Source organism: Phalacrocorax aristotelis, chromosome 6, assembly GCF_949628215.1.
Source record: "Phalacrocorax aristotelis chromosome 6, bGulAri2.1, whole genome shotgun sequence".
In the NCBI taxonomy this organism is placed as follows: Eukaryota; Metazoa; Chordata; class Aves; order Suliformes; family Phalacrocoracidae; genus Phalacrocorax; species Phalacrocorax aristotelis.
Window position 1 is genome coordinate 55,156,024 of NC_134281.1, and position 16,052 is coordinate 55,172,075.

At 43.0% G+C, this 16,052-nt stretch overlaps 2 protein-coding genes across 3 annotated transcripts in view; both read left to right on the forward strand.

The window, feature by feature from the left end:
- The first annotated feature begins 154 nt into the window (after positions 1-154).
- On the forward strand, positions 155-13,168 carry SAMD13 (sterile alpha motif domain containing 13). Its single transcript, XM_075098023.1, has 4 exons — positions 155-241; positions 1,641-1,725; positions 5,830-5,941; positions 12,001-13,168. Exons 2-4 carry the CDS (start codon positions 1,673-1,675, stop codon positions 12,142-12,144), a joined length of 309 nt encoding a protein of 102 aa, XP_074954124.1. The 5' UTR covers positions 155-241; positions 1,641-1,672; the 3' UTR covers positions 12,145-13,168.
- DNASE2B (deoxyribonuclease 2 beta) overlaps positions 5,910-16,052 on the forward strand; it is a 37,197-nt gene continuing 27,054 nt past the window's right edge. Inside the window, exons 1-2 of one of the 2 annotated variants that reach the window (XM_075098022.1) lie at positions 5,910-5,941; positions 12,366-12,422. The gene's annotated coding sequence lies outside the window, so the exon portion shown is untranslated. Of the gene's footprint in view, positions 5,942-12,202; positions 12,423-16,052 lie in introns of those variants that run through there. The other variant, XM_075098020.1, reaches the window with a different exon arrangement.

A 16,052-nucleotide genomic window follows, 5' to 3' on the forward strand; every position in this document is an offset into this window, starting at 1 on the left:
CCCCCCCCCAGGGAAGGGCGGGTGCAGCGCTGCGCCTTTAAAATGTCCGCCATGACGCGTGCGGCGGTTGGCGCGGGCCGGCGGGAGCCGGGAGGCGGGCGGGGCCGCGGCCGGGCGGGGCTCCTGCCCGGTGTCAAAGTGAGCCGCCTCGCAGCGCCCCGCCGCCGGCGGGGGGGCGGCAGCCGGGGGCTCCGCCGCTCCGGAGCAGCCTGTAGCAATGCTTTGGTTTAGTTGCTCGTAGGTAGGTTTTTATGTCTTACTTCCCCCCCCCCCCCCTTTTCCCCAAGCCAAAAACCGACAATGCGGTGCAGTGCTGCCTGGCGAACGGTCTCGGAGATGCTTGTAAAATGGTGACCGCGTGTCACACAGCCCCGGCGGAGCCGCCTCCTCGCCGCCCGGGGCGGGGGGCGCGGCGGGCAGCCCCGCGGAAGATGCCCTGCCCCGAGCCCCCGGTGGCGGCCGGGTCCCGCGCCGCCGGGGCCGGGGGACCCGCCGCGGGTAGGCTGGGGCGGTTGTTCTGCAGTCACCTCAGGTGAACCGAGAAGTGGCTCGAGGGAATGCGTTGAGTTACGTGGTCAGCGGTACAGGGAGGAGCATCTTTTCGAGTAGTTTGTTACTGTTTTCTTGGTGCTTTACGTGCTGCTAGCTGTATAATAAAGGGTCTTCCTTTTTTTTTTTTTTTCCTTAATAACAGCGGTATTAATCGCTATCTGCTATTTTTGCAAAGTTTTAGCTGAAGAGCATGATTTCCCTATTCTGTACTTCCCAGAGTGCCGTGACATTTCACTGGCATCCATTAACGCTACGGCGAGAACATCCTGAGTCCTTGGTCAGTTCTGTGGTGCTCTCTGAAACAGAAATGGCTTACTCGAGAACAGAAAGAAAAGGCTTGGGTCATTTCTGCGTGTTCTGTGGAGCGGTGGAAGAAGCTGTGTGGTGAAAGTACTCCAGCGTGCTGCGAGGAGGGAAGCAAACTGGGTTTTCTCCCGTGTCCTTCGTATGCTCCTTTCCTGTTCCGAGTTCAGTCTACCATACCTATAGAAGAAGCTGTGCTAGTGCAGGAAGGATGGTCTTATGGATAAGGTACTGATTTAGGCCTCAGGAGTTTGGGGCTCAATTAGTAGCTCTGCTTACCAGCTTTACGTGTGAGTTGAGTGTAAGTCACTTTGTGCTCATCTGTATCCCAGATTCCCCATTTGTAACAAACAAGGCTACGGATTTTGAAACCTCGCTTGGGATAAGATCATACATCTGTTTGGATCCTCTGTGTAGCAGGGTGACTGAAGGCGTAACAAGCCCTCATGATATTTAGCTATATATTGGAGGTCAATCTCTATGTGTGTGAATATGTAGTCTGATCAAAATTTTATTAGTTTTAAAAAGGATCAAATGTAACGTTACCTTCCTTGATTTTTCAGGCATGAAATATATCTTGTGTTTGAAGCACAGGTCAACTTTTCCTAGTTCTTTAGCCTTTATCAGCTTTCCCAGGCTCCTGAGGGAAGCAGTCTTTGACAGCACCTTTGCTCTCAGGTGGAAACGTGGTTGTGTCCCTGTAGAATGCTTGTTTCTGTTACATTATGTTGCTCTTTTGATACTGCCGATAATTAAACACAGCTTTTTTCCCCCCTATTGATCAGTTGCTGAAGTAAAAGAAACCTCTATCCTCCCCATGCTAACTGTTGACATGGAAAACAAGGAAAATGGCTCTCTGGATGTCAAAAAGTAAGTGAATCCATAGTGTTCAGTTTATGTAAACAGCACATGGATTTTGATTGTAGTTTTCCTTTGATTTGACGCGGTTGGCAAGGGTGGGCACCTCCATCTTTGCTCATTTCAAACCTTCCCTGTTCTCAGTTACTTTCATTGTATTTCAACTTTGAAATAGAAGAGCCGCAGGCACTGAACTGATAAAGTGATATGTGGGAGGACTGTATAGCAATGGAGAGATGCAGAAAGCTAGTAACTTAAGTTGGGGGTATACCCTTCTCCATTGATTTCTCCTCTCAACCAGAGACTAAAGCAAGTGGTAGCACTGTAACCAGTGTAACCTCTACTCACCTGTCTGCAGGTGGCTTTTGCAGAACTGGTGCCTGATGGTGAGAAGTGTCCTGTGTTGAAGTCTCCTCCTTGTCTCTTTCAGCGAGACATACACCCTTCTCTGCTGGCTGCCCAGCCATCTAGAGCTGAGAAGTAGTGGCTGCAGCATACGTCTTTGGTGTCAGTTCTCTTCTGGAACGGATATTTTAAGCTGTTGGCTGGAAAAGCCCTAACCAGCTGGGTTTTTACTTCACATCTAGGGTGTACAATTTTCTTTAGTGTGGTAGAGCGCAGGCTAAGGGATAGGAACTGTTTGGAGGCATTTCCGTATCCTTAAAGGTCAGAAATTCTTAGATTAGAACTAGAAATTCTGAATGTAGTTATGATCTGAGAAGTGGGTTTCTGTGTGGAAAAATTTGGCCTTGCTGCTTTAGGGTAATGCAAGCCATGCTGAGATAGATATATACGTATGTAGATATAGATATATATTTAAAAAAGAAAACCACACACAAAGAAAGGTACTAGAGAGAGTTCTTAGACTGTCCTCTCAAACTGTAACACTTCTGCAAAGCTGCACCTCATTCTTCTTGAGATCTCTTTTCCATAAGTCTCCCAAGAAAACTTGACAATGGTTAGGCTCCAAGGCACTAGAGCAGTATAAATAATAATAATACTACTAATAATGGTCACTTCAGGATGCTGATAAAACACTTGATTATGACACAGCATCCAAAGATCTGATGGCAGCCATTAAAATCAGCATGCTCCCCCTTCAATTGAGACATTGGTTACACCACACCAACATAAAATGCATTTCCCTATTCAGTGACTATGAATAGACTGTACCATGTATGTCCCTCAGAAGCCACCTTCAGCTGGCAGTCTTGCTTCTACAATGAGGACTCTGTGGCAGGGGGGAGAAGGGATATAGTCAAAGCAAGGTTAGTTTGCATTTAATTATTTTCCCCTGAGGCTTGGGTGATAAAGGCTCAACTACTAATTGTGAAGGTGGCTTTTTAAAACTGATGGGGCTGTAATTAGACTGATCAGGAGCTGTGGTTTCTAAATGAATGTATACAGTATATATGTGCACATATCTACAGAGGAAGTGCTTGCCACTTTCTTGAAGTGGTTATAAATAGCTTGGATAAAATCTGTTTGTTCACGGCTATATCCTTTCAGGCCCTGCTGCTTCTGCCACATGATGGCAATAAAGGCACAGGGACAGTGGTGAAAAGCAGACAAGCCTAATCTTTATTCATTAGTGGTGCATCTAGTATCTTGTTACAAAGCTAAAACGCCGGGCTTAAGATTTTACAGCATCCGGGGTGTCTGGCATAAACCAGTGTATGGCTATGCCATGGCTGTTACATATTCCTTTTTCTTGTCTGAAAAATAGAGCCACGTGCAACAGCAGGGCATGGAGGGTACTGCTAAAGTCTAGAAGCCAAATGAGCACCTGTGTGGGTAGATGGGTTAAAATCCAGCCAGCCTCCAACAGTCTGCCGCATGCCTGTGAGTCTTCTGCAGCTGTAGCTGTGGAAATTAGCTCCACTTGAGGTACAGCATGATGCTATTCCTTGAGGCAGGAACTTGCAATTATTTCCTGTGGTTAGTTAATGGCTAAGGTAGAGCCCCCAAAGTCATTGCAGTTGGGCCTGGGATGGGACTGGACCAAGCTGTAGTTCCCTAGCAGTAAAAGAAGAGCTACAGGAAGAACTAACACACCTGGGCTGAAACACAAAATTGTGGGAGGGAGGGTTTGGGACCATGTTTGGGTTGAAATTGAAGTGTTTTGCGAAGTAAGCAAAATACAGTTAGGAGGTATTTTTACAGATTGAGTCTTGTATTTGCTGTTTAAGAAGAATTAAGTTCAATGTCTTCTGGGATTTATTACGTTTTTGTTTTTTTAAAATACTGAGCTGTTGGGGTCTTGCGTGTTTATTTTTAAGTAGAAGATGAGTCCTTGAACGTGATAGTCTCTGTCTTAGGGAAAATGCAAAGATTTAAATATAATTCTTCAAATGCTGTTTTTACAAATATGTGTAGCTTTGTGTGGTGCTTTTTACACTTCTTAAGCCTCAGAATGTGCACAACGCCAAAACTCTTAATTGAAAAGCATTCTTTGATTTAAAACAAAACAACAAGTGCAGCTCTGATAAGGCCAGTCTCATTTTCAATTTTGCTGAGTGTTGCCTTTCTGTGTAATCTCAATCAGTGAAGCGATTCATGAAGTCAGTCATTACTTGATGAGCAGACGTAAGAACCTCTGGCCCTTTGCTCATTCCGCTGAGATATGTGTATATTCCATGTGATAAGTGAAAGAAACTGCTCTGAAAAGGCCAAGTGCAGCATACAGTGCGATATCAAGGTGTGAGTCTCTAGGGCCAGAATTTTGGTATCATGTCGGCGGGTACATTCCAAATGTTAGCGGAGGAGAAAAAAAATCATTGTGTTCATGATTGTCCTTCCCAGGGCTCAGCTAGTTGTAGAAATTGGGATGTTGTAGAAACAGTGATGGAAGGCACGATCTGTGATTCTGTTCGCTTCTCTTCGTGGCTGGTTGGAAAAATGGTTAGCCCTTAATTCACTTAGTTCTTAGGGAAGGCAGAGGTGGCAACAGCTGGAAAAGAAAAAATTGAAGGACAGAACAAAAATGCTGTCAGGAGAGTGTAATCTGTGTTTCTTTTCTAGCTGGTGCTGTTGAAAATCAAAGTCCTGCCTCTGAGCTTCAGGACCTGCAAAACGGACAGGATTCTGACATCTGCCCTGATCTGTACATTTTGGTATTTCTTCATTAGCAATATGGTTAAGCACGCGGAACAAGGGAAAGTGTCTGGCATGAACTTTGGGACCTCTACTTGGAGAAACGTGTCAAAGAAGTTCTTTTGATGTCTTGCTCTTCGTCCTCCTAAATCACTTATAGGAAAGGCAGTCAAGCTCGCTGTGTGTCTTTTTTACCAAGAATCTGCAGATGCACAAAGGTTACCTGAGATTGGGTGATGGTGGGATGGGGGTAAGAAGTGCAGGAGAAGGATAGTAGTATGAATGACTGGTTGTTTTGCTGCTGTGGAAAACAATTGCCTGAGGTTAATCACAGAAGGAATTAATTCTGATTGTGTTTACCAGATGTTTTCTCAGATTCATAGCTATTTAAAAAGTCCATAGATTTGTCCAAAGATGAGTCCAAAAACAGTTTTGGGAAGTTTTCTATATTGAGCAATTAGTGCAGTCATTGGTGCCTCTCTTTTTTTTTTTTTTGTTTTTTTTGTTTAGGGGTTTTTGTTGGTTGGTTGGTTTTTTGTTTTTTTGTTTTGCAAGGTAAAGATGGTTTCCAGTAGTTTCTACCTATGTTACAAGGAAGCACGGTCTCATCTGGGAAAAGAATAATCCACATACTGCAATTCTTTATCAGTAATTGGTAGTTGAAAAGCTGTAATCTTGAAAGACAGGGATTTGGTACCTCAGTCATGGTACTTTTTGTTCTCCAACTGCAAAGGCAGCGCACTTTCAGGAAAAGATCCTCACTGATTACCTTTGGCTGGTGTGAAGATTCATATGCTTTCTTCTTTTCTGAAGGGAGAGGTGCCTCAGTTGTCCCCAGCATCAGGTCTTTGAAATGGAAGAGATCAGGAGTGACTGTCCTGTATCGGGGCAGGGGGAGGTGTGTTGAAGGATACTTTTCTTGGAGGAACGCGGAAGGAGGGGATGTACATGGGGTGTGCGCAAAGAAGCAGCAGACGCTCTGCACGCGTTTAGTGATTACTTGTCTGGATTTGCACTTTGCAGTTCAGTAGAGAATGGGAGACCTCCGGATCCTGCTGACTGGGCTGTTATCGATGTTGTGAATTATTTCAGAACAGCTGGATTTGAAGAACAAGCCAATGCTTTTCAAGAACAGGTAAATCTGTTAGGAAACACCTTTTGACTGCCACCAGTTTCTCACATTCCATGTTTTTTCCATGGACATTGTTACATGCTGTTAATGTGGGATTTTCACTCCCATTTAATGGGGGGATTTGAGTCTGTTATTGGGTGTAAATCTATGGGACTATGGCCTTTGAGTAACAATATTGTTCTACAAGGTGTGGATAATGGGTTGGAGTTTGAGAGTCATCTGAAAGGTGAGGAATCTAAACAAATTTTCTGACTTGGACTTGGCCTTGCTGTACAACCCCTCGGTTTCACTGTCTTGTTATTTAAAATGTGAATGGTAATTCCCTTCTTCCTTGGTGTATTGTGCAAATACACTCATGAGTATTTATAAAATCTAGGGCTCCTAAGAAGCAAATTGCTTTTGAAGATGTAGGGTGAAAAGGGGCTGCTGTGTAGCGTTGAGCTTAGCGGTGCAAGTAAACAGGAAAAGGACAAGTTGGTAATGAAGGGGAAGAATCTTTTCAGGCACAGGAGCAGCATGTTTGTAGGACTCCATTTGAGAAGATGTTGGATCTTCATTTCTGGGCCTCATAACTGCTGGTGCTAATGGATGGCTTCTTTTGGTTGTTCATTCAGCAAATAGCTTAACAGTCACGGGGCACCTCGTAACTCACCCATCAGCACACTGGTGAGGTGTATGAGTGTGGCAGGATGGGGAAGTTGGCTTACCTGGCCTGCACCCCACCTGTTCCATAGAGAAGGAACTTACATCTCCAGATCATCAGTTCAGCACCTTCCCTGATAAGTCTATAGGTTTGCATGCGATTGCCAGAAAATTAGTTACCAACACTTGTATTTAGTATCAGAATAGATGGCTTGACCTTTCAAGGGACTGAGCTAGTCCAAGTTATTGACAGCTTTTCAGGGAAACTGTACATCTAACGTGAAATAACATTAGTGTTGGTCAGGTTAATCTTGCTGACCTTCAGCACGTGGACAGTGAAATCCCATCTGATTGTAATTGATGAGCATGTAACAAAAGTATCTAAATTTAGCTCTTTGTTCATGGGGGTGAAAAGCCTGGTGGTTGGGTAATTCTCTGGCAGGGTGCAGAGAGAGGCTCTTTCTGCTGCTGCTACTAATTTTTCAGAATTTGAAGCTGGGTAAACAGGCAAAAAAAAATTGTTTAAGTGTATCCACTCTTTAATACAAGCATCCATGTCTCCTCAACAGCCGTGGAAATGTGGCTTAAAAAAACCCCATGCTGGCGAAGTAATTGTGGCCTCTGGGTTTTTTTCCTTATACTGACAGACACCTCTGACTTTCATCAAATACTTTAACCTCTCTGCACCTCAGCTGGCTTGTCAATAATACTGCAGTAATTACTACTGATCTTGCAGCAGCAAGGTGGGGCTAACTCATGAGTTTTGGCAAAGCAATTTGAAACAGCCTGATAGAAAGCAGCATAGAAGTAGACCGTAAAGGTTTTATTAGTATTCTGCAGTGAGAGCAAGTGGCTTCAGGAGGATAGCTGAAGTAAGCTGCTTTTTAGCAATGAGTTGCCAGGGCTTTGCTAGGATAGCCGTGGGCAGAAATGTGGCTGTGATTCTGCTGCCAGCTTCACTTTATGCCAAAGCCTTGGAGAGAGAGGCTGACAGTTGCCACCAAGATACGGCCAGGAGGTGTGGGATGGTCACTCACAGGAGGAGTCATTGCCTCTTCCTTTCCCCTCCATTCCCTTAGCAGCATGAGGAGCAGCAAGTACCTGATTCTCCATGCCAGCTCTGCCAGCCCATTCCCTGTCTGCATCAGGAACAACGCTGTCCCTAACCTCTTACCAGCAGTGGTGGTCTGTTTCCTCTACACTGTTTACTCGCCACTAACTTTTACTTGTGGTATTTGTTACCAGGATCTCCCAGGCCTTCCAGGTATGGCAGTGTGGTCAGGTTCACTTTGGACCCTTAGCCATCCTCTGTCTTTGGAGTGACCAGGCGTGCAGCTGAAGCTCTGGCCATCCCTGTTCTTCTCTGCCATTTGTACTGCAGCTTGCCTGGGCCTTAGAAACCTAAATTCATTTGATCTGCTACTGCCCTGAATATGTACTGGAAATGGTAAATGGTAAAGGAAGGTATTCCATTTCACCTACAACACTGTGTCATGGTTTAATCCCAGTTGGCAACTAAGCACCACACAGCTGCTCGCTTACCCTTCCCGCCCTTTGGTGGGATGGGGAGAGAGAACTGGGGCAGGGGGGAGGGCAAAAAAAAAAAGTAAAAACCCATGGGTTGAGATAAAGACAGTTTAGTAGGACAGCAAAGGAGGAGAAAATAATAATAATGATAAAAGAATATACAAGTAAACAAGTGATAGACAATGCAATTGCTCACCGCCGGCTGATCGATGCCCAGCCCATTGCCGAAGAGTGATCTCTTCCCCCATCCAACTCCCCCCAGTTTATGTACTGAGCGTGATGCCACATGATATGGAATATCCCTTTAGCCAGTTGAGGTCGGCTGTCCTGGCCATGCACCCCTCCTCTCCCAGCTTCTTGTGCACCCGGCAGAGCAAGGGAAGCTGAAAAGTCCTCGACTAGTGTAAGCGCTGCTTCGCAACAACTAAACCATCAGTGTGTTATCACGTTATTCTTATACTAAATCCAAAACACAGCACTGTACCAGCTACTAGGAAGGAAAAAAAACTCTATCCCAGCCAAAAGCAGGGCAGTATCCACCCCTTATCAGGACCATCTGTGTCATGTCCAGGTTCTACACTTTCCAATACATTCCAATTAATCACCACCATTTTTTCTGTCTTTTGATATATACACGCACCTGCTAAGAAGATGATTAACTCTATCCCAGCTGAAACCAGGACGACTGGGAAATTGTTTTCCACTGAACTGTTTCAGTAGGAGTAGCACAGTGGTTTCCTTCCAAAACATCCATAGCCCAGAATGTAATCATGAGATCTATTTTTACATTCAGTCTTTACACAACAGTAACTGAATCCACAGATTCTTTTGATGAATATGAATACATCTGGACTCGCCCAAAGCAAATGACTCAAAGAATTTTTAAGACCTGAATTTTCCTTAAAATGTTTTATGGAAAATGAGAAGACATTTTAAGGACTGCAGAGTGTTTTATTAAAACTATATTGTGAGTGCTAGTAAGAAGTGATGATTGTATGATGATTATACGTTATTCCTTCCTGGAGTTCCACTGATGTCAGCAAGTCAAAAGAGCTCACTGATGAAAAGAGATTCAACTGAAAGATGTTGCCCAATAACAAAAAAAAACCTGTATAATCCGCAAGGAAACCAGACAAGCCAAGAAGCTGGGGCACAGGATAACTGAAGAGAGAGGCAGACCAGATGCAGGATGAGGGTGTGAACACCTTCAAGGAACTGCTGCCTGCCAGTACATGGCTGAGCTTTCTCTAGGAGCCCTGGGAGCACAGGTGGCTGTGGCTCACTCGAAGACTGAAGCTGTTTGCCATGTCTCGAGATGTGTAAGCACTATGCATCACCTCCATTATTGCCTGTGTGGCTTCTTAACCATTAGTATTGCAATAGCCAGATAAGCCCAAGTATAACCCAATGGTATTTTGCTCCCCTTGCTGCAATGCCTTACCAGAAAGGAAATGGGTTTGATGCTAGCTGGTGTCCACTAGTGCTTTCTAGCAGAGCCATGGCATGGAGGAGCATGTGGGCATGCTGGCTGCCGTGCTTTCATGTTAGGTGTACTGTAAAACCTTGCAGCTCTTGGTCACTTGGAGAAAGAACAGGAAGAGTGCTGGGAGGACTTGAGGCTTAACTGGTCTTCTGGTTCTTTGCTGAAGACAATACACTGTTGCTGCTGAGGTCATCCTGGCACAGTGGGGGGTTACTATTAGCTCTAGTTGTGCAGACGGTGCCTCTGCAGATGACATTATGACATTAAAAAGGCATACCAAAAGCTGGCATTGAAGTTGCGTCCTGAAAAAAATGCACAAAATTGAGAAGGAGCTGGGAAGAAATTCAGAGAAGTCACCAAAGCAGACAAAATCTTGCCAAAAACCCAAATGACTATGGCAAATCTGCAGAAGCAGGTTTAAGTGGAAAACTAAAAAGAAGCGGAACGGGTAAAGCTTACAATTCTCTCAAAGATATAATTGAATTCTGAATATCTTATCACTCATTTCTACCCAGATATGTTAGAGGATCAGTTTTCTATTCAATTAAAGCCTTAGTAGTTACCAACATTTCTAAAATCCACAGAGAACGCTGTGGAAGAAGAAGGGAAAGGAATAATTACTTTTTTTCCTAGTCTTTGAGTTTCTACTGTTCCAGGTACTGGATTTACTTTATTTGGATCCTACCAAGCTGGAGGGTCTTCTTCCTCCGTAGCATTGTTGAACACCAGCAGAAAAGGCAACTTCAGATCAGTTATATCAATGAGCAGAATTCTCACTGGTGTCAAAATTCCCACAGAGAGAATTGTGACGAATGGAAAGAGAGCATAGAAACTGGTTTTAACCATTAACATTCTCAACAGTAACTGGAAAGAGGCACCTGCTATAATTGGGTAAAAAGTTATTGGAAACTTTTTTCTTTTAGAAGTACTGTTACATTGTGTTCCTCTGAGGGATGAGCAGTCACATCTCTTGGGGAGATTTTAAAGAAATTCTACTGTCAGCTGATCTTTGACGATGTTGTGGTTTGTCCATGTGTTTTGTATTTATAAACTATAGCAAATCATGAGAGAGGTCAGTCTGGAGATATTAATGCTGAACTCTAATATAAGCCTTCCTCTTTTCACTTTGACTTTTAATCAAGGACGAGATCTCTGACATTTCCAAGACAACATTTAATATTTCTAAGGAAGCTGCTGCAGTGGAATAAATTGATGTGTGATTTTTTTATATTTATAAAAGTACAAAATTTTAGTAGGATATTATCATCATGGATAGCAACAGTATACGCAAGCATTCAAACTGTTTGTTGGCTGTTAATAACAAATCCAAGATTTAACAGTGGGGGTTTTTTATTAAAAGAAAAAAGAATGCAATAGCAGAGTGAAGCTCAGTGCAGGAGAATGCCCTAAGGCTACATACTTCTTTGGGCTATGATGGCCTTGGGAGGTCTGGCTGTGTTGAGAGACACCAGTCAATGCATTGTAGTGTAAGTGGAGCTCCTGCTCCTGAGTAGTGCAGGGTGATTGAACTGTAGGAATGTGTAAAGAAAAGGATGGTCCCATGTCTAAAAGAGAGATGGGAGTTGAGAGATATGGATTCTTTCTCTTCCATTTTGACCTTTGAAATATCATTTACAGGTTGTTTTCAAACATACAACAAGGTTTTGAGGTGGGAAAAAACCCAAAGCCTACAGGATTTCTGATCTAAATAGGTCAGAAAGGCAAGGTTTGAGAGGGGGGAAAAAAAAACCCAAACAAAACAAACCGACATATCTGTGATTTTAAAGTGGGAATTTTAAGCAGGAACAAGTAGAGGTTGTTGAGACCTAAGCTGGGAAGTTGTTGCTTTTAGCCTTTTCCATTGTAAAAGGAGAAAGAGAAATTCCCTCAGAGTGTTGAGCTCCACAGTTAGGCCCTTTTAAAATTTCTCATTGCAGGAGGGTTTTTTCCCCACAGGAAGCATGGGAAGGCTGGCCTTTTGAAGAAGGCACCTTGAGTTATTAGGAGACACTGACTAGTCCAAACTTGCCTACCACTGTCAATGGCAATTCTTCTGAAATGCACTTCATAATCTACCTTCTTAAGAGTATTCTTCCCTTAATGGCTAATAATTAGGCAATCTGCACATGTACCTACTAATTTGAAACAGATTTACAAGGAGGGAATTTTGAAATTAGGCTCATTTGGGTTTTGTGTTTGACTGAATAGTATTTATGCCTTAGTCAGCACAGGTGAGCACTTGAAAAGCAGACAGCAGAATTCAGCAGCTATAAACGTAGTTTCAGGAAAACAAAGGCTACTATTTCTTTTCTCATTGATCCGCTGTAGTAGTCTTCCATTTGTTGCATGACTGTTCTCACCTGTTAGATTTGTACATTTGTCTTTATCAACTCTTTAATTCTTCTTATAGGAAATTGATGGCAAATCATTACTGTTGATGACAAGAAATGATGTACTGACTGGACTCTCATTAAAACTGGGGCCTGCGCTGAAAATCTATGAATATCACGTAAAACCTCTACAGACACAACATCTAAAGAACAACTCTTTATAGCGAATTGTCTAATTGGGGTCATGTTGTGCCTCAAACAATAAATAAGCAATTTGGTTTCATGTGTTGGAACTTTGTAAAGAGAGAATATATCTATTAAGAATTTAAACCAAATTACAATATATATCCTATTGGATAGAGTTGGCAATATACTATATACTGAGTCTGAACTGAGAGAGGTGGTGTGTATTTTTTACGTAGTACATAATGATTTTCTCTTTTAGGAATTGTCAATGAGCATGTTGAGATAGCTACATCACTGTGTCCAGAACAAAAGGGAGGTATGTCATTCTCATTTTTGAGCCAGACATGTTCTTGATTTCATGACTGAAAATACCAAAAAAAACCCCAAAGCAAACCCCAAATGAAGTTTACATGCATCTTTGGGAGAGAGAAACCAATTAAGTAGGTTTTGGTTTACATTAAAGACCTACTAAAATTACTACTTATAATTTTAGGATGGGACTGACGCTTGCCAACTCACCCTTTTTTGCAGAGGGTCCTATTTTGACCTTATTAAGGTTTACTCGTGGTATGCTGCAATGTTTAAAGCTGTACATACAACTAACATAACCCCTTCGATAGCAGAAGGCGTTGCTGACAGGTGAAACTGGGTTGTGTATTTTTTGCTGTCCTTTAAATTTTCAGCTTGTTTTCACCTGTTTTTAATAGTAGTTCTATGTAAAGTATAGTTAGTTTTAAAAAGTTTGTGTTGCTTTGCAAAACAAAAAAAATCCTTCATTTTATTCATTTTCTTAATTTATAACTTGTTTTCTAACATTATGCAGAAATTTGTAAAAAGAGTAAAATTCTGCGCATTTTTAATATTGTCTGTCGTTGGTGTTGTAATGGTTGATTTTTTTTAATGCTTTACTTAACGGTTTGAATACTTGTTTGAAAAACTGAAAGAAGCTGTCTCGTTACCATACATCTCTGTTAAAAGAGAGTCTTGTTCAATCTGTTTGTACCAGTTCCCTATTTGATAGGTTGCTTGCTATATCCCAATAAAGCATTGCTTATGTTTGGATTCAGTTTACTTTACCGATCTTTTACTTTCTGTTTCTTTGTTGTGGTACATTGGAGCTCCTGTTTTTCTCCATTTTCCCATTAAAAAGGTACCAAAACCTACTTAATATTCTGTTCTTGTGCTTACTTTTAACACCACCTACGAAGATATTTAAAGGTTTCATTATTTTTGCTTTTTCTTACCTAGTGTTATATACTGCTGAAGGAGAGAATTTGAAGCCCTGGTCACAGTTCACCAGTAACATCTGTGCTCCTCTTACCCCTTCCTAGAGCTTGTCAGTGGTGCAGAGGTGCTGTACTGGCCCTGGTACAGCAGGGTGAATTACCCCAGATCACCTGGGAGATAGCCCGCAGGTGGTGCTAAGCACTGCCAGGGCTCACCATCTTATCTGGCCCGGAGTGCTTTGTGGTTACCCCCGGAATCGGGTAAAGCCCCCAGGTGTGGGGGTGCATCAGTGAGGCTGAGCAAAGGAACTGGGAAGAAGGAAATAAGCAGGAGAGTGTGGTGAAAGTGGAAATGGTGTGGGAGGAAATGGTGAAGGTGTGCAGCTGAGAAGGGAGAAGGCAAGAGAGAGTGGTACGGTCTGCCAAGTGGTGATGGGGTTCAGGGGAAGGAAGAAGCAGCTCCTGTAATCTCCTGCCTAGGCGGTTGCCCTGCCCTCACTTCTGACTTGGCCAAGTGCAAGGTGGCTCCTGATGTGCTAGGAGAGTTGTTTATGGTTTCTGGTGTTGAGGTTTGAGAGGGGATAAAGCCACATTAATAGCTGTGCTGTAGGTGAAGCTCACAGTATATGGTATAACACATAAACTATACAGCAGTATGCTTTCCTGTATGCTTTCTAACCTTTACGCTGTACAACATATTTATTTGGCATTTAAGCACGTTATAGGAGACAGGGATGTATTCACCATTTCTTTCTGTCCCGGGTACTGTGCTCATTTCAGGTATCAGTCTGTTAGCAGCAGGTTTGTAAGTCACAGTCTGAATTCTGCCTCTGATTTTATTTATAGTTTGGTAGTGTCCAGAGATACCTATGGGGAGTAGGGACCTTCTGGACGACTAGATTTAAATAGAAAGCATCGTCCCTGCCTTGGAGAGTTTTCAGGTATGGTCTGTATCAGGCTAATGACAGGCTGCAATTGAAAAATTATACATGAAACTCCTAAATATTTTAATATAGAAGTAGGTATGTTTATGAAAGGGACTATGTGAAGCAGCTGTCTGTAGCAGTCTGGAGATGCCTGCCAGCTCTGTATTTGTAGAATTATTGTTGGAGTAGAACACATAGTGCTATGTCACTGAAGGATGAATTGAATATTCTCCTTTTCCCTATTTGCGTGTTTGGTGTGGGACTGACACATTTCGTAGATCTATGGATGACACAGAATTTACAGTAAAACAGGTTCCATCAGGGAGTAAAAACCTCAACTGTAACAGCCATGAGAGATCATTTGGTGATTACTGAGCACTTTGCTTTCTTCTAAGATGTTTTAATGAGCAAATGAATTGCATTCTGAAACATCCAGATTGCATTCCCCTTTTGATCAGCACCGCTAACTGGTTCATACAAGTAGAGGCCTAACAGAAAGCTCGCTGCAAGTGTGAAAGGGAATTTGGAGGATGTTACTCAGAACTGTAACAATTTTATTTTACTGTCCCTGATCTTTATTGTGCTTTCCTACTGTCCTCTGAGCTTTCTAATGCTGCTGTTCTCTTTGTGCAGGTGACCGTTCTGGTTTTTGTCTGTTACATTCTCCTTGCTGTTTCTGGGAGAACAAAAAAAATCTTTTTAAAAGAGACTGGAGGGTTTGACAGAGGAAGTCAAAGCCAGATTATTTTTAGCTACCATTCCTCTTGCAGAAAACACAGCTGCTGTTGAGATGAGGAAGCGACTGATGGGCATTACTGGATACCATGTCAACACTGCAGTTCTGAGAGTTGCGAGGCTATGCAGGAATCCAGTTTATAACGTGCCTTTAATGGACCTGCAGCTGAGAGAGTCCCTCTTCCTTGAAAGCCCTCCCTGTGCTTTGGGTGGTGGTTAATCTGCCAGGTGTCCAACTGCCCAGCTGATACTGGGTGTGAGTGTGACGATGGTCACAGTGCTGCAGGTCTCCTTGCTTTCATGCTGAAACAACAATGCAGAGAATGGCCTCCTTCTCCTAGAGGCAGCTTTAAGCAGCAAAGCAGCAATCGGCTCCCGTGCCCGTCAGCACAAGAACAGAGAGATGCGCTGCAGCCAAGGTCCTCCTATTCCTTCTCCATCCTTGTCCCTTTCCCTCCTCTTACCCTTTTCGTGATACCAGTAGTGCAGCACACCTATCAGAATCTTTCGTAGCACTTCCAAAAATTATCTGAAAGCATTCCAGTATTCCTTTTTTGGTATGATGGTCGTGAAATACATACTGGTATAGTTCATCAGCTCTGATGTTCGCTCTCCTCTCAAGCTGTAGATACACAATGCAGAGCATGTTCTCTCTGTGTCCCGATATAATGCCTAGTACCACACATAAGCACATACAAGGCAATGGTCAGCGAAGTGCGGAGGCTGTGGCTGTGCCTGTCCGTCAAGGTCACTTTCTTAACCCTGAGAAAATTGTTCTGTCTGCTCGCTGATAACTCCCATCCCTGTATGTTACTGTTCCCTTTAAAATGGTTTGCTCTAATGTGCTGCACTTTATCGATTTGTAGAAAATTCTCTGCTCTTATAATTACAGGGCAAGAGTCGGCAGCTGTAGCAAAGTCCTTTACCTCTTCCTCTTTTTAAAAATCAACATTTCATTGGTCTGTTATCTTCAACAATCCTCTTTCCACTGTCACACTTAAGTTACAATCACAGTTATTTTGGAAGCAGAGGGTCTTACTTTCTGTGAGTCTGGGGGAA